General features: G+C 45.1%; 1 protein-coding gene across 4 annotated transcripts in view; it reads right to left on the bottom strand.

Annotated features, from left to right (window-relative positions):
- LOC117358815 (core histone macro-H2A.2) overlaps window positions 1-26,158 on the bottom strand; it is a 153,353-nt gene that overhangs the window by 15,949 nt on the left and 111,246 nt on the right. For all 4 annotated transcript variants that reach the window (XM_033940533.1, XM_033940534.1, XM_033940535.1 and 1 more), the window contains exon 7: window positions 5,188-5,277. In XM_033940533.1, the coding sequence (XP_033796424.1) occupies window positions 5,188-5,277 (90 nt within the window). The remainder of the gene's footprint in view (window positions 1-5,187; window positions 5,278-26,158) is intronic.

Genomic DNA, 26,158 nt, shown 5'->3' with positions numbered 1-26,158 from the left:
TTGAACAAGGTTCGTAACATGAGCGGCAGAGGAGGGAAAGCATACAGAAACAGATTGGACCAATCCAGAAGAAAAGCGTCCGCTGCCAGACGGTAAGGAGAGTAGAGTCTGGAGCAGAATAGGGGCAGCTGGTGATTGTGAGGAGCTGCAAAGAGGTCTATCTGAGGAGTGCCCCACTGAGCGAAGATGGACTGTAGAGTTACAGGATCGAGTGTCCACTCGTGAGGTTGGAGAATTCTGCTGAGGTTGTCCGCTAAGGAATTTTGTTCTCCCTGAATGTAGATAGCTTTCAGGAATAGTTGGTGATCTGTGGCCCAAGCCCAAATCTTCTGGGCTTCCTGGCACAGGAGGCGAGAGCCTGTCCCACCCTGCTTGTTGATGTAGTACATTGCAACTTGATTGTCTGTGCACAGCAGGAGGACCTGAGGAAAGAGAAGATGTTGGAAGGCTTTGAGGGCATAAAACATCGCTCTGAGTTCCAGGAAATTGATGTGATGTTTCATTTCCTGGGCTGTCCAAAGCCCTTGAGTTTGGAATTCGTTCAAATGAGCTCCCCAGGCATAAGGGGAGGCGTCGGTGGTAATGACAAGTTGATGAGGAGGCAGATGAAACAGAAGACCTCTGGAGAGATTTGAGGATATCAACCACCATTGTAGAGACTGACGAAGAGATGATGTCACAGATATGTGTCGTGAGCAAGGATCCGTCGCTTGGGACCACTGGGTAGCAAGGGTCCATTGAGGAGTGCGCAGGTGAAGACGTGCGAGGGGTGTGACATGAACTGTGGAGGCCATGTGACCCAAGAGAATCATCATTTGCTTGGCAGAGATGGGACGTTGTGGAAGCACCTGCTGACATAGAGATTGAAGAGTTTGAAGACGGTTGGATGGCAGGAATGCTCTCATGAGGACTGTGTCCAGTACCGCTCCAATGAATTGAAGTCTCTGAGTGGGGATGAGATGAGATTTGGGTAGATTGATCTCGAACCCCAGAAGCTGTAGAAACAGAATGGTTTGGTTGGTGGCCAGGAGCACTGTTTGAGATGAATTGACCTTGATTAACCAATCGTCCAGGTAAGGAAAGACTTGAAGGTGGTGAGAGCGTAGAAAGGCCGCCACCACAATGAGACATTTGGTGAACACCCTTGGAGAGGAGGCAAGACCGAATGGTAGCACCTTGTATTGATAATGACAGCGATTGATCATGAAGCGGAGATACTGTCTGGAGGTCAGATTGACCGGTATGTGAGTGTATGCTTCTTTGAGATCGAGGGAGCATAGCCAGTCGCCTAGATTGAGAAGAGGGTAAAGAGTGGCCAGAGAAAGCATCTTGAATTTTTCCTTGACTAAACATTTGTTGAGATTGCGAAGATCTAGGATTGGTCTGAGATCTCCTGTTTTTTTTGGGGACTAGAAAGTAACGGGAGTAGAATCCCTGTCCCTGCTGATCTAGAGGAACTTCCTCTATAGCGTTTAGAAGGAGGAGGGATTGAACTTCCTTAAGAAAGAGGGCAGACTGAGGAGTGTTCAAAGCAGATTCTTTTGGCAGGCTTTGAGCTGGAAAGGTCTGAAAGTTGAGAGAGTAGCCGTGGTGGATGATGTTGAGGACCCATTGGTCCGAAGTGATAACTTCCCTCCGGCTGAGGAAAAGAGAGAGACGACCACCTATAGGTTGAGGTAGGTGGGTAGAACTGGGAACCTTGGCTATGCTTTGGAGAATGCAGTCAAAAGGGCTGCGTCGATTTTTGTTGTGGAGGTGGCTTCACCGGTTGCTGCTGCTGTGGCCTGGGAGGCTGACGTTGCTGTTGACGTTGACGCCTGGGTTGCTGGGAAGCTGCTGGCAGTGGGCGAGCTGCATAGCGTCGTTGATAAGCCGACTGCTGTCTGAAAGGCCGAGTCTGAGGAGGCTTTTTCTTGGTTTTGAGCAGGGTATACCAGCGTGTTTCATGGGCAGAGAGCTTTTGAGTGGTCGAGTCCATGGATTCACCAAAGAGCTCATCCCTCAGGCATGGGGCATTGGCTAACCGATCTTGATGATTAACATCAAGCTCGGATACTCGAAGCCAGGCAAGGCGACGCATGGCCACAGACATTGCAGTTGCTCTGGAGGTAAGTTCGAAAGTGTCATAAATTGACCGAACCATGAACTTACGTAGTTGAAACAGAGATGACGAGCAGTGATGAAAAGCTTGCTGTTTGCGCTGAGGAAGGTACTTTTCAAATGAAGCCATGGTGGTAAGGAGATGCTTGAGATAAAAAGAAAAATGAAAAGCATAATTACCAGATCTGTTAGCGAGCATAGCATTCTGGTATAATCGCTTACCGAATTTGTCCATGGCTTTACCTTCTCTGCCAGGAGGGACAGAAGCATATACACTAGTCCCCGCAGACTTTTTAAGCGTAGATTCCACAAGCAGAGATTCATGGGGAAGCTGTGGCTTATCAAACCCAGGAATAGGGATTACTTTGTATAATGAATCCAATTTGCGGGGAGCTCCTGGAATAGTTTAGATGCCCTTGACTTTGACCAGCCTCCAAAGGAATTTTTGAAACTCCCTCTTCATGACATCTTGAGGGAAACTTTCTATAAAAACCTGGAGACTCATAAGAACATAAGAAATGCCTGCACCGGATCAGACCCGGGGTCCATCTAGTCCGGCGTTCCGCACACGCGGAGGCCCAGCCTGGCACACCCTGGCGAATACAATGTCACTCGTATCTCTCAATGTCTTCTGCAAGAAGATGTGCGTCCAATTTTCCCTTAAATCCTAGAACGGTGGTTTCCTCCACCAGCTCTTTCGGGAGAGAGTTCCAGCGAGTGGTGAACGCCTGGAACTCTCTCCCGAAAGAGCTGGTGGAGGAAACCACTGTTCTAGGATTTAAGGGAAAATTGGACGCACATCTTCTTGCAGAAGACATTGAGAGATACGAGTGACATTGTATTCGCCAGGGTGTGCCTGGCTGGGCCTCCGCGTGTGCGGAACGCCGGACTAGATGGACCCCGGGTCTGATCCGGTGCAGGCATTTCTTATGTTCTTATGAGTCTCTAGGTTTTTATAGAAAGTTTCCCTCAAGATGTCATGAAGAGGGAGTTTCAAAAATTCCTTTGGAGGCTGGTCAAAGTCAAGGGCATCTAAAAAGGCTTTAGACTTTTTAGATTCAGCCTCCAAAGGAATGGATAGAGAGGTACACATGTCTTTCAAAAAAGAAGTGAAAGATGTGGAGTCCTGTTGAGAGGATGGGTCAGGTACAGCAGGCTCATCCTCATCTGAGGAACATTCGCCCTCAGACAGAAAGGGCTCTTCAGAGTCACCCCACAGATCAGGGTCCCTGATATGGGAACTACGGTCTCGGGACTCTGGGGTGGATGGTTCCAAGTGCCGGGATTTGCGCACCGACTTACCCGACCTCATCGACACGGTACCAGGAGATGTTATCGGTTGCACCGGTGCCGAAGTCTGTACCGACTGATGTTGGGCTCTCGGCTCCGGAGCAAGAACAGGCATCGATATCGATGAGGCCGAGTGGACCGGTACCGAAACGGATGCTGCAGATAATAGAGGTTGGTCTACTACCGGTACCGGCGGTTCAGACCGGACCGGCACCGGAAGGTTCGGTGCCAATAGAGCAGGAAGAAGTTGTTGTAACTGCTCCTTTAGCTGCACTTGGAGGACGGCGGCAATGTGCTCATCCAAAGAGGGCACCGGTACCGCCTTTTTCTTTTGCGGTACCTGCGGTGCTGCTCGACGCCCCGAAGATGAAGAGCCCGAGGTTGAGGGACTCACTTCAATCGGGACGGAGCGCTTCCGCTGGCGTTTCACAGTCGGCAGGACTGGGCTCGCTGCAATAGAGACCGGAGGACGCTCCAGCGGGGAAGGCTTCTTAGCCGGCTTACCTGGGTGCGACGCCGGTGTGGTATTGCGCGGCGTCGAAGAAGTAGGTGCCGAATGTGAAGGTGCCGATGCCGGTGTCGATGGAACGGGATCGGACATCTCGGCACCGAAAAGTAATCGCTGTTGTATCTGGCGATTTTTCAAAGTACGTTTCTTTAACGTGGCACAGCGGGTGCAGGTGGAAGCCTGATGCTCAGGACCCAAACACTGTAGGCACCAGTTGTGCGGGTCCGTGAGAGAGATAGGCCGAGCACACCGCTGGCACTTTTTAAAACCTGGTTGAGGGGGCATGAAAGTAAAAACGGCTTCCGCCAAATCGAAGGCCGAGGCCTCGATGGTGGCAGTAGGCCCCGCCGGGGAAAAACCAAATTTGAAGAAAAAATATAAGGTTTTTTGTTTTTTTTTTTACAAAAATGAAATAAAAGAAAAAAGGCAATAGAGCCAAAAGGGTTTACGCGAGCGGGAAGGCGAGAAGAAAAAAATTCAACGGCCGTTGAAAAACGCGTCTTCTTAGCTCCGCGGAAACTAAGAAACTGGGGACCGCGCGCCTCTGTCGGGCGGGAAGGCACTCGCGCGTGCGCGGTGCGGCCTACTAGAACTTTCCAAGTTCTTAGAGTGCAATCACTCTAAAATTGTCCGTACCGGGGCTCCGTCGGTGCCGTCACCCATCAGTCAAGAATATGCTGCCTGCTTGTCCTGGGATAACTGATGCTCTAACATGGCTTCCCGATGCACTAAAAAAATGATCGCTTTTAGCGATCCAAAAAAATTGACTGGTCAAGACAAGTCGCTTACCAATCTAACCTTTATTTTAAATGGGAACAGATGCTGTGCATGCTAAACATGCACAATTATCTCCCCCATTAGAAAAAAAAGCACCCCCCCCTCCACAACGGACCAGCACCATGAACTACCCCCTCCCCCATGCCAGCGAAAAAGGCAGGATTGCACATCTCCTCTTGCCATAGAGACACCCCCTTACCATCGAAGGACCACTCCTGGACCAGGTGCCCCCCAAACATCCCCTCCCCTCTGCTTCCGATAAAAAGGCCTTAGGCATCTGAGCCAATCAGGAGCTTAGGCTCCTCCCTCTGCATCCTATACGCCGGCAAATACAGTATATATATTTTTGAATGAAAAGAACTCTAGGTGTCTCCCTGGTGATCGACATATGCCACCGTTGTAGCATTATATTTTTTGAATGCCACTGCTGTAGAATATATTTTTTGAATGAGAAGCTAAGGCACTGCATTAAAAAACCTTAGCTCTATCAGAAAAATTAAAATGGTCCTTACCTCCAGCAACTTCCAAGGGCCCATGGGATTTGCGGAGCTCCTTAACTGCCTCCAGGAACTCTTTTCCTCCAGCTTTCTCCAAAGCGTTGCCTGCAAGAACATGGATTAGAACTTAATTTAATTTAATCTGAGCTTTCCATTCTGCATGGCTCTTAACGAGTTCAAGGTTGATTACAACCTATCAAAAGGAAAGAGTACAAGGTAGCAAAATAAAAACACACCCAATAAGCAGATACAAGGATATTAACATTATATTAAAAAAAACCCTAATCTTAATATAATATTATAAGTAAAAATAGTAGGGCCAATATTCAGAGCAATTTAAGTGGGCAGGAAGCTCTCCTGCCTGCTTAAATCATTTCTGGATGCCTAAGAGGGGATATTCAGCAGCACTTAGCCAGAATTTGCCGCTGAATATCAGACCGTCCAACTAAAAAGTGGACAGGTCAAGGGCAGTGCTGGGGAGGAGCCCCAAGTTATGTGGGTGTTAGCAATATTCAGCACTGGCACCTACACAGGTAAGTTGTTTACTTCAGGACAGCTCAAAAGCTGTCCTAAATTAGGCAACTTTCTATATGGGTAACGGCACTGAATATTGAGCCAGCACCCGCATTTTTAAACCAAAAAAAAGTCCCTTAGAGCCCTAATCCCTTCACACCCATCCCCGATCACAGCCCCTCTTACCCTCCCCCTCTCCCAGCAAAATCCATCCTTTTATTCCTTCCTTTCCCTTTTCCCCCCTCCCCAAGATGCCGCCCCCCCACCCTTCCAAGCCCCTGATCCCCCTTTCAACCTCCCCTGATCATGGTCCCTCTTTTCCTCCCTCCCTCAGCCAGTGGTAAAATCCCTCCCACCCCCTCCCCACAGGGCCCTCTTACTGTTCAGAAAGGCCTGGTCTTCCCTACCAGCATCCCTGGTTGTCCAGTGGCTTTGATGGGGGCAAAAAAACAGCACCCTTGCTCCTTTCCCTTGCAGCACCTTTATAAAATGGCTGCACAACATTTTGCAGCAGCTCATGGCTCTACCTGGAACCATGGAGGGTTAAGTGATTTGTCTAGAATCACAAGAGTATGCAGTGGGAATAACAGTTCCCCTGGTTTTCAGCACATTGTGCTACTTCTTTGCTTGAGTGCAATTATGCTGAGGTTATTCGTGTGTCCTAAGCATTGCTTTACTTTAGGGGTGGAGAGAACAATATTGACTAAGTAACTGATGTCTTCTTTGCTCTACCCAAAACCATATGCTTTGGTAGGGCTCTACAGGTGTAACTGTATATTCCAATACAATAAGTGTGTCATTCCTTTTTTTTTTTTTTTTTTTGTAAATTATCTTTATTAACAACTGCAAAAGAACATACAACCATGAGAAGAAGTGTGTCATTCTGGACAAGCGGGTTATCTCCCCATGGCTGCGAGCCATAGGCAGAAGGAATCCACTCTGGATTTTTTCTATGATCCGCTGGGAGCTCTACTGCCACCTGCAGTTTTTCCCTCCTGCACATGAGCTGGAAGGAGTGTTTCTGTTCTGCTCTCCCCTTTATTTATTTTATTCAATTATTTTCGGTATTCAAGTGCTCGCTTTCCAGTTTTAGTACTAACTGACAGGCTGATCCCTGGTGGTACCTGTTAGCCAGCCTGCACATAAATTTTTAGAGCTCGGGGCCATCCCCATTCCCCCTGCACCTACTGCTTAGCAGGGGTTTGAGCGCAGGCTGTAAGGCACCCTTAGGAGGCTCAGCAGTGTCTCGCAGGATGCCGGTTGCATTTTTACGCCTCTCCCACTTTCTGTAGCACATCCATCAGTCCATGGGAGTGGAGATACTGTCATAAGCCGTGTCTGGCTGGCAGCCCGAAGATAAGCATTGAAGAAGTGGAAATGGCATAAGGCAGTGACTTCTTCTCATTCCAGCTACTGTACAGAGCTGAGGCAGGCTGTAGCACATTGCCAGTACAGGTCAAAATAAGTAAAGGCTGTTACAGCCTGTAAGAGGAATCAGGGGAAGTTTGAAAATTGCATTTTTAAGGGTTTCTACATGTTCCCTTGGTGTTCTTGTGACAAGGTGGAGTACCTGTCACTGCCAGTGCAGAGAGCCTGAGCAGTAGGCAGGAGCTAATTGGCATAACATCCTGAAAAGGCTGCTGAGAGCAGTCCATGCCCCCTGAGTAAGCTGTGGTGCTGAAAAGGCCAGTTCCCAGACAGAGAGCTGGAAAAAGAAGAAGCTCCTTCAGGAGCCAGGCGACCATCGATGGGAGGAATGCTGGTCTCTGACCTAATCCCCCGTAAGCCTGCTAGACCGGCCTGCCCAGTAAACCTTGGGGTGACCAGGAGGGTACCCCAGTGCTGACGATTGGCAGAGGGCCTGGTGGTGGTCCAGGAAAGACCAGGGGAGTGAGTGACAGGAGAGTCTCATGGAGAATGGCTGAAGAACAGGAAGCCCTCAGAGAGAGCCCTCGGAGAGAGAGAGAGACTGGCTGGAAAGAGTCCTCAGGACATGCGTCTGGGAAAAGACGACTGAGGAACTAAGAGAGGTCCTTAGTGCATGCGTCCAAGAAAAGGCGCCCGAGTGACTGGAAGGCGTGTGTCTGGGAAAAGATGACTGAGGGACTGGGACAGTCCTCAGTGTGTGCATCCAGGAAAAGACGCCTGAGCATGGGCCTGGAAGAAGGACCTGGTAGAGCCTGGAACCCAGGTGGGGCTCAGGTCTGTTGACCGGTGAAGTTCCAGGGAATGGGAGACCCAAATGGCCAGGGAGCGTAGGGACTGGCGGTAGCCCCACAAAAAGCAGCCAGGAGAGTCAAGATCCAAGACTCGGGTTCTGGCTCTGGCAGATATCCATATACTTTATCATGCCAAAGAAAGACTCCAACGATTGAAGACCCAGTCTGGACCTTACTCATGTAACGCAGCACTCAGAGTTCCACACTTTTGCATGGAGATAGTTTAATCTGTCATAGCAGCAGTGATCTCAGGAGAGTTCCTAGCCTCTCTAGATCTGACATAGATCTACTTGCATATTCCTATTTTCCCAGACCAAAGACAGTTTCTCAGATTTCATGTTCTGGAAAATCATTATCAGTTTTCAGCACTACTCTTTGGTCCAACAATGGCTCCTTAAACCTTCACCAAGGTGATGGTTGTGGTAGCAGCTAACCTGCGCAAGATGGAACTGCAGGTGCATCCCTACCTGGACAACTGGCTGATCAGAACCTCCTTGTTGTCTGAGGGTTGGCACACAGTAGATCAGGTGATCCAAGTCCTGGAGGACCTGGGATGGATTGTAAATTACCAAAAGAGCAATTTGTTGTCAACTTAATCCCTGGAGTACCTGGGAGTCTTGTTTGACAGGGCTGCTGGGCAAATCTATCTTCCAGCGACAAGCAGACAGAAGCTATGCTCTCAGATTTCTTGTCTCTTATACAAGTCAGCTCCATTGACGTAGAACTTTCTTCAAGTCCTGGGGTCCATGGCGGCCACAACAGATGTGGTGCCTTGGGCAAAAGCCCACATTCATCCTCTCCAGAACGCGTTACTGTCACACTGGTCTTCCTGGGAGGACACGTTACAGATATGTCTGCTTTGGACGCTGAGACTCAAGCCAGCATGGCTTGGTGGCTCCATCCTTAGTCCCTCTCTCAGGGCATGTCTCTGTGGATTGCTTCTTGGGTGATCATAATGACAGATTCCAGTCTCCTGGGCTGGGGAGCTCATTGCAACTGTCATCCAATTCAGGGGCGTTGGACACCCTTCTCAGAGGTAGTGGAAAATCAACAGGCTAGAACTGTTAGTCATTCGGTTGGCTCTGCTATAACTGCGGCAGACTTTCGAAGGTCAAGTGGTCAGTCTTTTCTGACAATGGCTACAGTGGTGGCATATGTCGATCACCAAGGAGACACCTAGAGTGCTTCTCTATAACTGGAAGCCCGCATGCTCTTCCACTGGGTGGAGCATCATCTTCAGGCATTATTGGCAATGCATTTGGTGGGTGTGGATGTTAAGGTTAGTCTTGACATAATTGTCTATAGGCAAGTTAGATTAAACTTGGGCTTTGAAACATAGCTGTTCAGACCAGGCCTGAACTGTATTTTTTAAAGAGAATTAAGCTGTCAGCATTATTGATCCAAGCTGGTATACTGAAAAAAACCCATCAACAACATTGCAACATGGAGCTGGATTGTTTATTCTAGATGAGATCATGGGACAGAAAAACCATGGAGGAAGGGTATTTAGATCATGATGATCTGGGACAATTCTGCACACCCATGAAGGTGGTCAGAGGGCAGGTCTGCTGAGACTCCCCTTTAATGAACCTATCAGAGAATAGGTTGTGTATGCTTAAGCTGACCTAGCCTTTGCATCATGGGACCAATTCCCATGACTTAATCCTCATCACGCTGGACCAATCATGAACTGCCAAGCTCCATTACTTCCATGTTAGCCTGTCAACAGCCAATGGTAGGACTTACCACTAGTGGCTATGGAGACAAATCCAATATAACAACTGATTTCCTGGACATTGAGGAGAGGAGTGGAAAAAGGAATTCAAGAATGTTGAGGAGATGGAGAATGAAACTGTGAGAAACAACTGGTGACTTCCAGCCCTGCAGAGGGGCTGGAAAGATGAACCATGGAGAGGAATGCCTTGCCAGGAAAGAGGGGGGACGACAATCTCTTTCTGGGCAGAGGTGAGAAATGCTGCTACAGTGAAATTCTGTTTTAAATCAGACTAGTCTGACAGCAACTAATAAAGTTCAAGTTCATTCACCAAACAAGGGGTAGGCTACAGTAAATAGGTAGTATTGACAGTATAGAAATATTAACCATACCACCTTAATGAGACACAGAGATTGCAAGTTCCTATATATTTTTTTAATCTGACCTTAATTAAAATTGTTGATCTGTGTTACTATTGATTTGAGCTAAATAATGTCAATTTTAAATCCCAAACACCTCTCATATATACATATAAGCCTGCCTGATGCAAAGGTGGCGGACCTCACGCATCACATAGATAGGATTTTAGATAGTGCCTGAAGATAACGCCAGGGGCGGCATAAAATGACCAGAAGGTAAGGCATAGCATGGAGGGAGACAACAAAAGTAGAGGAGAATAATTTTATTTTTGAAATTAGTGATTGAATTATGTCAATTTTGAGAATTTACATCTGCTGTCAGTGTGCTTTGTGTAGTTTAATTTTGTGGTTAACCATTATATGTTGTCAATAAGATTATATTGTTATAGGGGCGTGGCTTAGCGTGCACAAAAAATGGACGTGTGATCGCGGCGCTCCTCTCAACCTGGCAACGGTCGGCAAAAAAAAGATTTCCCCTTTAAGCCGATTTCGGTGTAAAACAGCGAAAAGAAGAGCGGGAGCATGGCAAGCACCCGACAAAACAAAAATGAAACTGGTGGGTCGGCGAAAAGGCAGAAGCAGGATCAAATTACCCCGAGTAAGGTTCCGCTTCCTGCTGAAGAGTCGGATGTGCTGAGCAAAGCCGAAGTTATGGAGGAACTGAGACAAATTAAACAAATGCTTAAAGAGACTGTGAGTAATATGGCTGAAATGAAGGAAGAAATACTAATTATCCACAGACAAATGGAAATAAATAATAAAAGAACAACTGACTTAGAAGCTAAAATGGAGGTTTTAGAATGTGAAGGAAACAGATGTAAAAATGACAGTTTGGAACTGATTCAATTGAAAAATCAGCTGGAAGATTATGAAAACCGAGGAAGAAGAAAGAATATAAAACTTTTTGGAATGCAGGAAAATTTGGAAGGGAAAAATGCCATACAGTTTTTAAAAAATCTAATTCCTAAAATACTGCAATTGGATTTTAAACAGCCTTTGGAAATAGAAAGGGCGCACAGGATCCCATTAAAAAATATGGAAAATCAAGGCAGACCAAGACCATTAATATTTAAAATGTTAAGATACCAGCAAGCAATAGAAATTTTAAATGCTGCCAAGAAAGATAAAAATTTAAATTATAAAGGATCCAAAATATGGTTTTTGCCTGATTTTGCTAAAAACACAGCAAACAAAAGGAAGAAATTCCTTGACTTGAGACCTCAATTAAAGGAAAAAGGATATAAATATGGATTGTATTACCCAGCAAAAATGAGGGTATCTTCTGGGGATAAATCTTTGTATTTTGAAGATCCGGAAAAGCTAAAGACCTTTTTCTTTCAAAATCAGAACCTATGTCATTTTAACATAATGGATGTTGAAATGAACAGAAAATATCAAGTCTGGTTTTGATGGATATTGTGCAAAATATTTAATGTAAAACTATGAGACTTTGGAGTACTGAAGAAAGAAGAATATGAAATAAAGAACAGGAAATAAAATGAACAAAGGAAAAATACAATAAAAAAATATAAAGAAGTAATAGACAAGAAAGATGGACTGGAAACTCACGAGACTAAACTTTAGACGAGTAAAGGTTGGATGGCTGGAGTAAAGAGTGATCAGAAAGAAATAAAGAACTTGAATAATTAACAAAAGGAGAAAAGAGAAGAATGGACCAGATAATAATACAAATGGGTAAAAGAAGAAAGCAGAATGGATAAAAAAAAGGATATTAAATAAAATGACAAATGACAGTCAAGAGACTAAAGGGAAGAAGGATATAGATAAGAAAACAATATGAAAGATCAGTTAATTTAATAAATTAACAAACGAAAAGTAATGAATGAAAGGATAACAAAAAGAAGAATGTAGAATGGACTAATCATAGACAAAAATGATCTATGACATTTAGATGTAAGTAAAAGAAAGGAAATAAAAATGAAAAATATACAAGAAAGATACATAATATGAAATTATTGATAATTGAAGGAGATGACTAAAAGATTAATTGTAAAGTTTGATTTTGTAATATTATAGTTTCAAAAGGATTGGATTTTAATTGGAAAAGAGGAAAATGTATATAAAAAAAAATTAATAATTATAAAATTAAAAATTTCATTTTTCAGAATGGAAAAAAAAAAAAATGTTGATATATAAATAGATGATAAAAATTATAAAATTGTAATCAACTTTTAAAGAAGTATATGAAGATATGGATATTTGTTTTTAGAAGGATGATAAAGGTTGCTGGATTAGAGTGTATGAGATATAGGAAAAATAACACTACTTTATTAAATATATGTTTATGATAGAATTTTGTGGTATAAACTAAAATATTGGGGAAATATAATTTAAAGATTGGTGAGTAGATAAAGATACATTAGTGGAATGTTAGGAATTAAATATGGTTAAAGTTATCAAAGGTTAAATAACCGATAGAGAATATAATTATTTTAAAATGGTAAAAAACAAACAAACAGATTTTATGTTTAGAAGAGAGATATACTAAGATACACTGTGGAAGATTAATGAGTTTATCTTAAGAAATGATAAAAGGGGATATTAATTAATATTGGTTGCCTGGGGGAGAGGGGGATGTTGGGGTTGCTGTTCCAATGTGTGTCCTTAAGCAGTCATTATATTGGGGGGGGAAGGGTGGGAAAAAGATGGGTTTTAAAGGTATTACTAGAATGATTAAGGAAAAGATCAATAAGGGGTTGGATACTTCAGGGGTAAAAATGTGTGTCATTGAGAAAAAATTTTTAGATCTTAAATATGAAGGAAGGAAGGAAGAAGATTATGATGAGAAGTTTAAAATATATAATGTCTTTTAAGATATTTTCTATTAATGTCAATAGCCTGAATCATGTAATCAAAAGAAAAAAGATATTAGCATTTTTAAAAAAGCAAAACGCGGATGTTTATTGTTTGCAGGAGACTCATCTGAATATAAAGGAATCACAGAAACTAAAGGGTGGGTGGGTGAAGGAATGTTTTTTTGCTCCAGCAGCAGGTAAAAAAGCAGGGGTAGCAGTTCTTATAAATAAAAAATGTATGGCCAATTTTAAGGTAGTAAATTCAGATCCACATGGAAGATGGATACATATTGATATAAGTATGGGAAATAATACCCTGACGTTGTTTAATATATATGCCCCTAATTCGAATCAATCAGAATTTTTAAAAAAGTTGCAGAGTATGTTGTTACCACTGGCTGCTTCTAATTTAGTGGTGGCTGGAGATTTTAATGCTGTAATGGATCCATTATTGGATAAAAAACCAGGTAAAAGCATAAAATCTTTAGGTTTAGATAATTTGGCTCAATCATGTGATTTCAAGGATATATGGCGTATTCTTCATTTTAATGATCAGGAATTTTCATTTTGTTCACAGGTTCATAAATCATTTTCAAGAATAGATTATATTTTTATTTCATCACATAAGGTGCAACAAGTGATTAAAGCTTCCATAGATCCTATTATTATTTCGGATCATGCGGGAGTATGGATAGAATTACAATTAGATCAATTAGAGAATAGAAGACCTCTTTGGAGATTTGATAATGCATTGCTGGTGGATGACAAATTTTTGGAAAATTTTAAAACACAAATTAATGATTTCTTTCAAATGAATTTAGTGGAGGATACATCTATTGAAAATGTATGGGATGCATTTAAAGCAACTATGAGAGGTAATATTATATCATATTCAGCTTTTGTTAGGAAACAGATTAAAATGCAGTATATAGAGTTAGAAAAAGAAATTAAAATATTAGAAACTAAATTGGTAAGTAAATGGGAACATGAGGTTTTGCAAGCTCTTTTGAAAGCAAAAGGTAAATATAATGAATTAACTTCAAAAATGATAAGAAGAGATTTGTTTTCCAAGCAAACAATGTATTATGGAAATTCTAATAAGGCGGGAAGATTATTAGCGAATTATCTTAAAGCAAAAAAAAGAAAAACTAATATTAATGGGATAAAAGATGATAATGGTATAATAACAAATCAAACAGATATAATTTTAAAACAATTTCTAAAATTTTATAAGGACCTGTATTCTTCCGAGCCTTATTTGGAGAGGCAAAAAGATGGTAAAAATTTTTTTGATTTAATTAATGGACCTAAGGTTCCTAATCATATAAAACGGAGTTTAGATGAACCTATATCATTAAAAGAATTAGAAACAGCATTGAGATCTCTTAGAGTTGGATCCGCTCCAGGTGGTGATGGTTATACAGTAGAATTTTATAAAACATTTCAAAATGTCCTTTCCCCATTTTTACTAAATTTATATCAAACACAACTTATAAAAGGTAATATTAAAGGTACTATGGCTGAATCAGTAGTAATAGTTTTGCCTAAGCCAAATAAAGATCCTACTTTGGTTTCGAACTACAGGCCTATATCTTTAATAAATGTTGATAACAAACTTTTGGCGAAAATATTGGCTTTGAGATTAGCCAAAGCTCTCCCACATATTATAGACACGCATCAGACTGGTTTTATTGCTAAAAGGCACTCCTCTAATAACTCTAGATTATTGTTTCATATGTTAAATTTATCAAAAAAAATGGATGAAACGGCTTTTATAGTTTCAATGGATGCAGAAAAAGCGTTTGATAGAGTAGAATGGAATTTTATGTATCAAGCTTTAGAATGGTTTGGTATAGGTTCTGGATTTATACAAATGGTAAAAACAATGTATAGCTTCCCGATTGCAAGATTAAGTATTAATAATATGATATCTAAAGGTTTTAAATTGCAAAGGGGAGTTAGACAAGGTTGTCCTTTATCTCCTTTGTTATTTGATGTTGTATTAGAACCCTTATTATTAGCAATACAGCAAGCAGGGGGGATACAGGATATTCCATACTCTGATATGGAATATAAAGTTTCGGCATATGCGGATGATATTTTACTTTATTTGAGAAATCCACAGTCTACCTTATCATGTCTATTAGAATTAATTGATATGTTTGGTAAATTTTCAGGTTATAAAATTAACTGGAGTAAGTCGGAAATTATACCTTTAAATGTTCATTGTGTAAAAGGACTATTTGAAGATTTTCCATTCATATGGAAGGAAGAAGGATTTAAATATCTTGGCATTCAAGTTAAAAATACAATTGAAGATACTGTAAAAGAGAATGAAAAATTTGTATTAAAAAAAGTTACGGAGTTGTGTGAGCAATGGAACCCTTTACATATTTCTTGGTGGGGGAGAGTTCAAACTATTAAAATGATGATGTTGCCTGTAGTTTGTTACCAAATGAGTATGATACCTATTTATTTTCAGGGGTCCTTTTATAAAAAGCTTAATAGTATTTTAATGAAATTTCTTTGGCTTGGTAAAATACCTAGAATAGCTTTAGTAACTTTGCAAAAATCAATTAATGAGGGAGGGGTAAATTTTCCAAATTTTTATAGGTACCATCAAGCCTATATTCTACGTCAGGGTATGTATTGGATCCTCCCATAACTTATAGATAATGCACCAGATTGGTTGTATTTGGAATGGCGCCTTATGTTTCCCCTAAATTTAGTTCATCTTCCTAGTATTAACATGCCTAGAAGATACAGAGAAAATAAGATATTAATGGATACTTGGAAAACGTTGAGGTTTATTAGTAAATTAACACCTATCCCAATAAACAAGTCAACTAACCAGTCTCTATGGATAAACTCCAAGATCAAAATTGGCGGAGCTCAAATCCTTTGGAAGAACTGGATTATTGCAGGCATTCGATCTCTAAATGATGTTATTTCATAAGGTAAACTGCTGGAATTTTCACAATTGCAACATAGATTTGGTCTTAGTAAAACACAAAGTTTTAAATGGTTGCAATTGAAGCAGGCCATTCAGGTTGGGTTCCCTGAATGGAAAACATTGAATAATCAATATAGTTTAGAGTTCTTATGTTTTCAAGCAGACTTCCTAGGGCATCAAGCCGCATTGTGGTATAAATTAATATCTGGATATTTGAATAAAAAACCAAAAAATGGTCTAAGAGACATTTGGAGCATTGAGATTAAGCATCAAATTACTGCATCTCAATGGCCACTAATTTGGTCTTGGAGAATGAGATGTACAGTGTCAGCATCTATGAGACAAACTTGGTTCTTTTTATTACATAGAGCTTTTTGGACCCCTACATGTTTGCAAAAATTAGATAGTTCTAAGTCCAATAAATGCTGGCACTGTAATCTGGAACCTGGGACGTTGGATCATTTACTGTATCATTGTCCCTACATTAAAAGTTTTTGGAATGCAATTTGGCCACAAATTAATAAATTGATGGAAAATCATGTAGCAATATCATATGATACAGTGTTATTTGGAATGATGATGAGAAAAAAGGTCAAATTTCACCAGAAAATAATAAGCTTTTACTAGTCATGACAGGGGTTGCCATTCAGCATATAACTAATAACTGGAAGAATCATAGTAACCTTAATTATACATTTTGGTGGAATACAATTTGTCATATATTCAAAATGGAAAGAGCAATAGCAATACAAAGAGGGATATATCCCAAATTTATAAAAATATGGGGGCCATTGACAAAATATTGTAGTGAATGAATAGTAGGATTTCTCTTCTTCTTTTCAATATCTTCTTTGTGACACACATGGAGGGGGGGTAGTGAAAATAATTTTTACACAACATGTTATAATATGATATACAATATGTATGGGGTGATTGGAAAGTACTTGAAGGGTAGGGGGAGGGAGAGGGGATAAAAATATGTTTAGAATATTATGTAATAGATATAAAAGTGATATTGTGTATTCATTAGTTGTAATTCAATATTTTGTACACTTCATGTAAAATTTGAAAATGAATAAAGAATTATTAAAAAAAAAAAAGATTATATTGTTAGTATCTATGAAAAATGAATGGAAAAAATAGTGTTAAAATTAGTACTATTATGGGGGCGGAGATTGGGTAGAGAAGGGTGGGGGTCTGGCTCACGACTTAGCCCATTGTTCTTCAACCGCCGGTCTGCAGACCGATGCCAGTCCACAAAATAATTCTTTTATTTCTGCCGGTCCATAAGTGTAAAAAGGTTGAAGAACACTGCTCTAGTGTACTTCACAGGCTAGTTTAGTGCCTTCTAGCAGTCAGTACCCAAGCATAGAGAGACACACTCATCTGTGAAGTAGAGGTACCTGTAACAACAGGCTAAACTATTGTTCTGCTCAAACAACTACCGTATTTTTTGCTCCATAAGAAACAGCTGACTATAAGACAAACCCTAAATTTAGAGGAGGAAAACAAGAAAAAAAACATTCTGAACCAAATTCTCCCTGCCAGGTTCTGCACCCAACCCCACACTCATTGCCAGGCTCTGCACCCTGTCTCCCCTCTGGTGGTCTAGTGGTAGGCTGGGAGAGGGCAGGCAGGGACAGGGCACAGATGTCAAGGCAGATGACTTTTTAAAATATGCAATGTCACCACAGTAACAGCTATAGAAAAATAGACAAATATAGGGCAAAATATAGACAGCAGACATAAATTCTCCAAACTGACACACTTTGATCACTAAATTGAAAATAAAATCATTTTTCCTACCTTTGTTGTCTGGTGATTTCTTTCTTTTCTCAGGCCCAACAATTGTCCCTTCTTCCCCCCCTCCAATATTCCCCTCACTGCCTTGGTCATCGCCCCCCCCACTAACTCAAGCCCAACAATTGTCCCTCCTATGTTCCCCTCACTGTCTTTGTCATCTTCCCCCCTCCAACTCAGGCCCAATTGTCCCTTCCTCCCTCCCTCCTAAGTTCCCCTCGCTGCCTTCCAGCCTGTCCTCTTCCACTCCCCCCAAGCCTGCCCGCCCGTGTACTGGTTTTAATTGCCTCCCGTTGCTGCCGCTGTGAGAACACGTCCATGAAGCAGCAGCAGCGGGGAGGGAGGGACTCCTTCTAAAGCACCGAGAGCAGCCCGAGCGTGAGCGATGAGTATGGACCCAGCGGTGTTTCATTCCTTACAGCAGCTTTTCACCCCCTACAAAGAAAAATTGCTGGGAAGGGCCAGCAGGTGCAGCGATTGTATGCCACCGGCCCAGAAGCCTTACCCCTGACGTCAATGAAGCAGCAGTGGGTGGGGTAGGACTCCTGGCTCAGCGCGGAAGGAGTTGCTAGGAAGGGCCAGGCGGGTGCAGCAATTGCACGCCACCAGCCCAGAAGCCTTACTCCCGACATCAATTCTGATGTCGGCAAGAAGGTCTTCGGGAGTAAGGCTTCTGGGCCAGCGGCGTGCAATCGCTGCACCCGCCTGGCCTTTCCTTTTTCTACTTTCGGCTGCAGTGAGAAACCAGCAGCAGCGGCGGCAGCTGAGGGGCGAACAGTGACGGTGGCCTAAATAAGGTAAAGAGGGGGATTGGGGTATTCACTCCATAAGACGTACCCTTTTTTCTACCCACTTTTTCGGATGGAAACAATGTGTCTTATGGAGCAAAAAATACGGTAAATAGTACCATTAACCTCCAACAGAGGCATCAAAGGAGTTTAGAACTACTCCCACAACAGATTATACATTTGTACAAACTCTTGTTAACCCCAAAGGGTTAACCGGTCTCCAAGAAACAGATTGGATAAGCAGCAGGAGACTGAAATCTGAATCTGAAACAGGCCCAGCAAGGACAGGGCGGGTGTCTAGAATCTCTCACCTATCTACTGGAAAAGAGCTTACCAGGATAAGCACATGATCTCCTTTTTCAGTGCAATAGGTGAGACATTCTAGACCAGGGGTGTCCAACCTTTTGGCTTGATGAAAAAAAAATTTCTGGGGCCGCACAAACACTAACACTAGCTCATGAGCAAAAAAAGGCTGAGCAGGTCCCAAATTTGCAATCACTAATATAGAAGATGTATGTATCTAATAATAAACCTTCATTAAAGGGACACTGTGGAGAGTAACCCAAAAAAGCAGTAATACTTACCCTGACTGAGTGATCCTCCACGTGCACCACTGACAGTGGGAGCATCCACAGGCTTCTGCATCCCCACTCTGATGAGCAGGGATGCGCACTCTTGTTTTTCTCATTCACTTCTATTACAGCTACGGTGAGCCTCTTCAGAGGTGAGCCTCATCACAACGGGGATGCTGAATCAGCTGTCAGCAGTGCATATGGAAGATCGTTCAGTCAGGGTAAATATTACTGCTTTTTTGGGCCTTCCACTTTGAGCTTAGGCTCCCTCAAAATGAGCATCTCCCCTGCTGTAGCTAGTAGGGATCCCCAAGCCTCACCAACTGATGGCCACCTACTCCCCCTCCAACTTCCCAAGTTCTGCAGTTGGCAGCAATATTGCAAAGCTGCTGCCTTCCCTTCTCCCTGTCCTCTCCCCCCTTGACTTTCATGCATGCATGAAAGCAGTGGCAGCTTGAGGATATTGCAATTGGCTGCAAAGCTTGGAGATTTTGGGTTGCCAGACTGGAGAAAGATGTCTTCAGTTGGCAGGGCTTGGGAATCCCCAATAGCTCAAGAATTTGTAAACTGCACTCAGGCGGGGAGAAACTTTGGTGCCCATCCTCTCTTTTCTGATTTTCTTCTTCCCTTCCCCTTTGATGTTGAACAATTAAATGGAGGGGAAAAAAGAGAGATGCTGCATCTCTCTGCCTTCCATCCACAGGCCTAAAATTTCTCCCTACCTCCCTTCCATCCCCAGATCCAACTTCTGTCCCTTTCTCTTCCCAACAAGTATCTCTTTCCCTCTTCCTGCACACCACCCCAGGTCCAACTTCTCTCCCTTCAGACCATTGCCCACTATCTTTCTCTCTGTCTTCTGTTTTTGGCCCCATAAGCCCTCCTCCCCATGCCCAATCTGGCACTTTTTTTAATATCCTCTCCCTCTGTACTTAAAAAAACAAACAAACCCAAAACCCAGTCTAGGAGCCTTCCTTGGCCCAGCATGTTCTTCCCCTCCTCTCTGCGCCCATGCATCTCTACCTCACTCTTCTCCCGGTGGTCCGGGCGTGTCTCCTCAGTTCAGGTAGCTAGCAGAGAAGCCAACCCAGGGGAGGTGGGTGGGACGTGAGAATAGCTGCCTGCTTTCCCTGGATAACAACTGTTACGGTAAGTAACATTGCTTTATCCCAGGACAAGCAGGCAGGTATTCTCACTAGTGGGTGACCTCCAAGCTAACCTCAATGGGATGGAGGGAGAGTTGGCAACTTAGGAGAACAAATTTTGTAACACAGTTTGGCCAAACTGCCCATCTCGTCTGGAGAAAGTATCCAGACAATAATGAGAGGTGAACGTATGAACCGAGGACCAAGTGGCAGCCCTACAAATCTCCTCAATCGGTGTCGATCTGAGGAAGGCTACAGAGGCTGCCATTGCTCTGACCCTATGTGCTGTGACCTTACAGAGAAGGGGTAATCCAGCCTGGGCATAGCAAAAAGAGATACAAGCCGCCATCCAGTTGGAGATGGTGCGCTTCGATACAGGTCGTCCCAACTTGTTTGGATCAAAGGAGACGAAAAGTTGAGGAGCAGTTCTGTGTGGTTTGGTGCGATCCAAGTAGAAAGCCAAAGCACGTTTACAGTCCAGAGTGTGAAGAGCTGATTCTCCAGGATGAGAATGAGGCTTTGGAAAGAACACTGGAAGCACAATGGATTGGTTGAGGTGAAATTCAGAGACCACTTTAGGCAGGAATTTCGGGTGAGTGCGGAGGACCACCTTGTCATGATGGAATACTGTGAAAGGTAGGTCCGCCACCAAGGCCTGAAGCTCACTGACCCTGCGAGCAGATGTGAGGGCCACCAGAAAAACCACTTTCCAAGTGAGAAACTTGAGTGGAGCCTTGCTCAGAGGCTCAAAAGGAGGTTTCATAAGCTGAGAAAGGACAACATTTAGATCCCAAACCACTGGAGGCGGTTTGAGAGGAGGATTGACATGAAAAAGTCCTTTCATAAATCTGGAAACCACAGGATGAGAAGAGAGAGGTTTCCCTTGTAGAGGCTGATGGAAAGCCGCAATAGCACTCAGGTGGACTCGTATAGATGTCGACTTGAGACCAGACTGAGACAGATGTAAAAGATAGTCCAAAACAGAGGATAGGGAGGCTCGCTGAGGCTCCTTAGAATTGGAAATACACCATGAAGAAAATCTAGTCCATTTTTGGGAGTAGCATTGACGAGTAGCAGGTTTCCTGGAAGCCTCCAAGACATCCCTCACCGCCTGGGAAAACTGGTGCGGAGTTACGTTGAGAGGAACTTAGCTGTCAGGTGGAGAGACTGCAGGTTGGGATGAAGCAGAGACCCCTGATGCTGAGTAAGCAGTGAAGGAAACACTGGAAGTAGGTACAGTTCCCTGCTGCTGAGTTGAAGTAGAAGGGAGAACCAAGGTTGCCTGGGCCACCGAGGAGCTATCAGAATCATGGTGGCATGGTCGGACTTCAGTTTGACTAGAGTCTTTTGAATGAGAGGGAATGGCGGAAACGCATACAGAAAGCGATTCCCCCAATCCAGCAGAAAAGCATCTGCCTCGAGGCGATGAGGAGCGTAGATCCTGGAGCAAAACTGAGGCAGCTTGAAAATGTGGGGAGCCGCAAAGAGGTCTATCTGAGGCGTTCCCCACTGAGCAAAGATCTGATGAAGGGGCTTGGAGTGGAGTGTCCATTCGTGAGGCTGGAGAAGATGACTCAGTTTGTCCGCCAAGACATTGTCCCTCCCCTGAATGTAGACAGCTTTGAGGAAGGTGTTGTGGTGAACCGCCCAATCCCAGACTCTGAGAGCTTCCTGGCAGAGGGAGGCCGAGCCCGTGCCCCCTTGCTTGTTGACATAATACATGGCGACCTGATTGTCGGTGCGAATGAGGACCACCATGTCGTGAAGCAGATGTTGAAAAGCTTGAAGAGCATTGAAGATGGCTCTGAGCTCCAGAAGATTGATTTGATGGAGTCGGTCCGCACAGGTCCAGAATCCCTGAGTGCGAAGCCCATCCAGATGCGCTCCCCAGGCATAGGTCGAGGAATCGGTTGTGAGAACCTTCTGGTGGGGAGGAGAATGAAACAGCAAACCTCTGGATAGATTTGAAGAGGTCATCCACCAGAGCAGACTGCCGAAGAGCAGGAGTGACTGTGATGTGTCGAGTCAACGGATCCGATATCTGAGTCCACTGAGATGCCAGGGTCCACTGAGGAATTCTGAGGTGGAGTCTGGCAAACGGCGTCACATGAACTGTAGAGGCCATGTGGCCCAGGAGGACCATCATGTGTCTCGCTGAGATGGTCTGGCGAGAAGACACAGACTGGCAGAGATGAAGAAGAGCATCCATGCGCTGAGAAGGAAGGAATGCTCTGAGACGTACGGTATCCAGGACAGCCCCGATGAAGGGAAGAGACTGGGTCGGCTATAGATGAGACTTTGGAAAGTTGATCTCGAATCCCAAACTCTGCAGGAACAGAATCGTTGACAGGGTCGCTGAGAGGACCCCCGAGGCCGAGGGAGCCTTGATCAGCCAGTCATCGAGGTAGGGGAATACCTGAAGACCTTGGTTCCGGAGGGCCGCAGCCACCACCACCAGACATTTGGTGAAGACTCTGGGGGACGAAGACAGGCCGAATGGAAGCACTCGATACTGCAGATGGAGATGTCCCACCCGAAATCTGAGGAACTTGCGAGAGGCCGGATGAATGGGAATATGAGTGTAGGCCTCCTTGAGATCCAGAGAGCATAACCAGTCGTTCTGCTCGAGGAGGGGGTAGAGAGAAGCAAGTGTCAGCATGCGAAACCTCTCTTTGACTAGGAATTTGTTGAGGACCCTGAGGTCCAAAATGGGTCGCAGGTCGCCCGTCTTCTTCGGAACAAGGAAGTACCGGGAGTAAAACCCCTGGTTCAGTTGGTCCGTCGGAACCGGCTCCACGGCACGAAGCCGGAGCAAAGCCTGAGCTTCCTGAAGAAGAAGGGCAGTCTGAGTCAAGTTGGAAGGATACTCTCTTGGAGGGTGGTCCGGAGGGACCCGATGGAAATGAAGAGAGTATCCTTCCTTGATGATAGTAAGGACCCAGAGGTCGGTTGTTATGGCCTCCCAGCGATGATAAAAATGATGGAGGCGCCCTCCGATGGGAAAAACAGGGAGAGGCAGAACGAGGTTGGTTATGCCCTCGACGAGACAGTCAAAAAGGCTGAGTGGTCTTAGGGATAGCAGGCGACTGAGACTTAGGCTGACCCTTCTGGGGAGGCTGACGCTTCGCCGGTTGCCTCGCAGGTGGAGTTTGCCTCGGCTGATAACGCCTCTGATAAATCAACGGCGGACGAGAAGGTCGAGACTGCTGAGGCTTAGGCTTCGGCCGAAGGATAGATTGGAAGGACTTTTCGTGGTCAGACAATTTCTTCGTGACAGTCTCGATGGATTCGTCAAAAAGATCCGCCTCAGCACACGGGACGTTCGCCAGGCGGTCCTGAAGATTCGGGTCCATATCAATGGTCCGCAACCAGGCCAACCGGCGCATCACCACCGAGCAGGCCGCCGCTTGGGCTGAGAGCTCGAACGCATCATAGGCAGATTGCATTAACTGAAGCCGAAGTTGGGACAGCGAAGCAACCACTTCCTCAAATTCAAACCTAGCCTGGGACTCGATGTATGGTGTGAACTTCCGAAGCACAGGTAGAAAAAATTCCAAGTAGGCTGCAAAGTGGAAATTGTAATTCAGGACTCGAGACGCCATCATCGAATTCTGATAGATGCGTCGACCAAACTTATCCATGGTTCTGCCCTCGCTGCCCGGAGGCACTGAAGCATAGACCTGGCCAGGATGAGACCGCTTGAGCGAGGATTCGACCAGGAGGGACTGGTGAGAAAGCTGAGGACCCTCGAAGCCTTTATGATGCACCGTGCAGTACCGCACATCCAATTTGCCAGGGACCGCAGGGATAGAGTAAGGAGACTCGAAGTATCGCATGAAGGTCTGGACGAGGAGCTTGTGCAGGGGAAGCCACAAGGACTCTGCCGGAGGACGAGGCAAGTGCATGGTATCGAGGTACTCCTTGGAATATCGAGACCCAGCATCGAGAGTAATGTCCATGTCATCTGCCTGAGGAACGATGAAAAGGACAGTTAGTCCGCTGTCGCCGGTCTGTGAGACGGACTAGAAGAAGAAGAGGCTTCAGGCTCCAGAGAGGCCTGCGAGCAACAGGATGAGTTGAAAACCTCGGGGTCCTCGAACTCCGGGCCCGGAGGAGGAGACCCAGTCGAAGCAGCATACCCCAACCGAGGCAATTTCTTCTGAGGCGAGACGGTCGAGTGCCGAGAGGAATGCTTCGAAGAATGTCTGGATCGATGCCTGGAAGGGGATCGAGCCCGTCTGTGAGAAACTGGGTCAGACGCCTCCAAGGAGCAGATCGGACTCGATGCCGTCGATCGCAAAGGTGGAAGAGTCGGTGCTTCTCTGGACGCCGCCCAGGCTTGATAGGGGGTTCGGAAGAACTCGTCCTGCTTCCTGCTATGCCCAGGACTGGGTGGCCCCGAAGGTGGACGCCACACTGAGTCATGGGGCGGAGTAATCGGTTCCAAGGGAGGCAGGTCACTAAACGAGGCTTTCCTCGAGGGGATGGGCTCCAAGGGAGGCATATCACTAAGGGAGGCCCTCCTCGAGGGAATCGGTTCCGAAGGAGGCACAGCACTAACGGAGGACCTCCTCGAGGACCCGGACACCGCTCGCCGCTCCTCCTCGCCGAGCAACGAGGTCGTGCGGCGAGGAGGAGGAGGAGGGGGCGGTCCGCCCCTCGAAGCCGAAGCTGGGAGGTCACCCTGGATGGTGGCAATCAGTCGAGGTCCCATGGTCTGCATGAGCTCCACGAACTGAGCCTCCAGAAGGGACCGCAACGAAGCCGATATGGAGGGATCTGCACCAAAAGGGGGCCCTTCCGCACGGTCTCCGCGCTCCTTCGGTGCTGCGTGCTTCTGCTTGCCAGTCTTCGGCACCTTGAGCACCACCGGTGGAACTGTAGGGGTCGATACCTGCTCCGAGGAGACGGAGGAAGGCACCGGCGCCGAAGCCGGGGCCGAAACCGGTGTGAACGATGCCGGTTTCAGGAGGCCTGAAGCAGCCGGGGAGGCAGAGGGCTTCGCTGAAGGAGTCGAAGCCCCCGTCGATGTCGAAGCTGCAGGATCCGATGAAGCTTCCATCTTGAACATGTACTCCCACAGTAGACAGCGGCGCTTAAACGCTCTCGCCATCAGAGTGGAGCAAGGCCGGCACGATTTCGGGAAGTGATCCGGTCCCAGACACTGTAAGCAGCGTCGATGAGGGTCCGTGAGCGAAATCGCGCGCTGGCACTTGCTACACTTTTTGAAACCGGTAATCGGCCGGGACATAGGCCGGAAAAGCTCCGCCGCAAGGTCGAAGGCGCGGGGCCCAGCCACGCGGCCGACCCGGTATCGGAAGGAAAAATATATATTTTTTTTTTTTTAAAAAAGAAATCAAAGAAAGAAATAAATGCACACGAGAGCCAAAAGAACTCAAACCGCGGCAAAATAAAAGGCAAAAAAAGAGATTCAATGGGCGCAAATTGAAGATAGACTTCTCAGTTCCGCGGAAGAAAAAGAACTGAGGAGACACGCCCAGACCACCGGGCGGGAAGGCACTGGCGCATGCGCGGTGCGGGCATCTCGAAACTTCTGAGTTTCTTCAAGCAAGACATGCTTGCAAGATGTCCGTATCGGGGCTCTGTCGGATGACATCACCCACTAGTGAGAATACCTGCCTGCTTGTCCTTGGATAATGTTGCTACTTTTTGGCGTTTTCCCAGGTACTAGTGACCTGGATTGGCCCTATGTGAAGACAGGCTACTAGGCTATAGGGCCACTGGTCTGACCCAATAAGACTATTCTTATGTACTTATAAGTTCACACTGAGGCTAGTGTTTCTTAGTCTCCATCTACTGGTAGGACTGAATAACCCTCTTGTCTAAAGTGTTCTGGAGAAATGCTAGACCTAGCATTTATTTTCCAGCATTCTGAATTTAGCTCCCACCTTTTTCAGTTGTAGCTAGTTGAATGTCACATTCACCAACAAGCTAGTAGTCTAAATTGGTGACTGTGAAGTTCTCCTTCATCTTTATGATGCCCACTTTGGCATGCTCTTGGCCTCTGTGACAGACATTTTGCTATGCAA

This window comes from Geotrypetes seraphini, chromosome 4 (genome assembly GCF_902459505.1).
Source record: "Geotrypetes seraphini chromosome 4, aGeoSer1.1, whole genome shotgun sequence".
NCBI classification, from domain to species: domain Eukaryota; kingdom Metazoa; phylum Chordata; class Amphibia; order Gymnophiona; family Dermophiidae; genus Geotrypetes; species Geotrypetes seraphini.
This window is presented reverse-complemented; position numbering and strand designations above follow the sequence as displayed.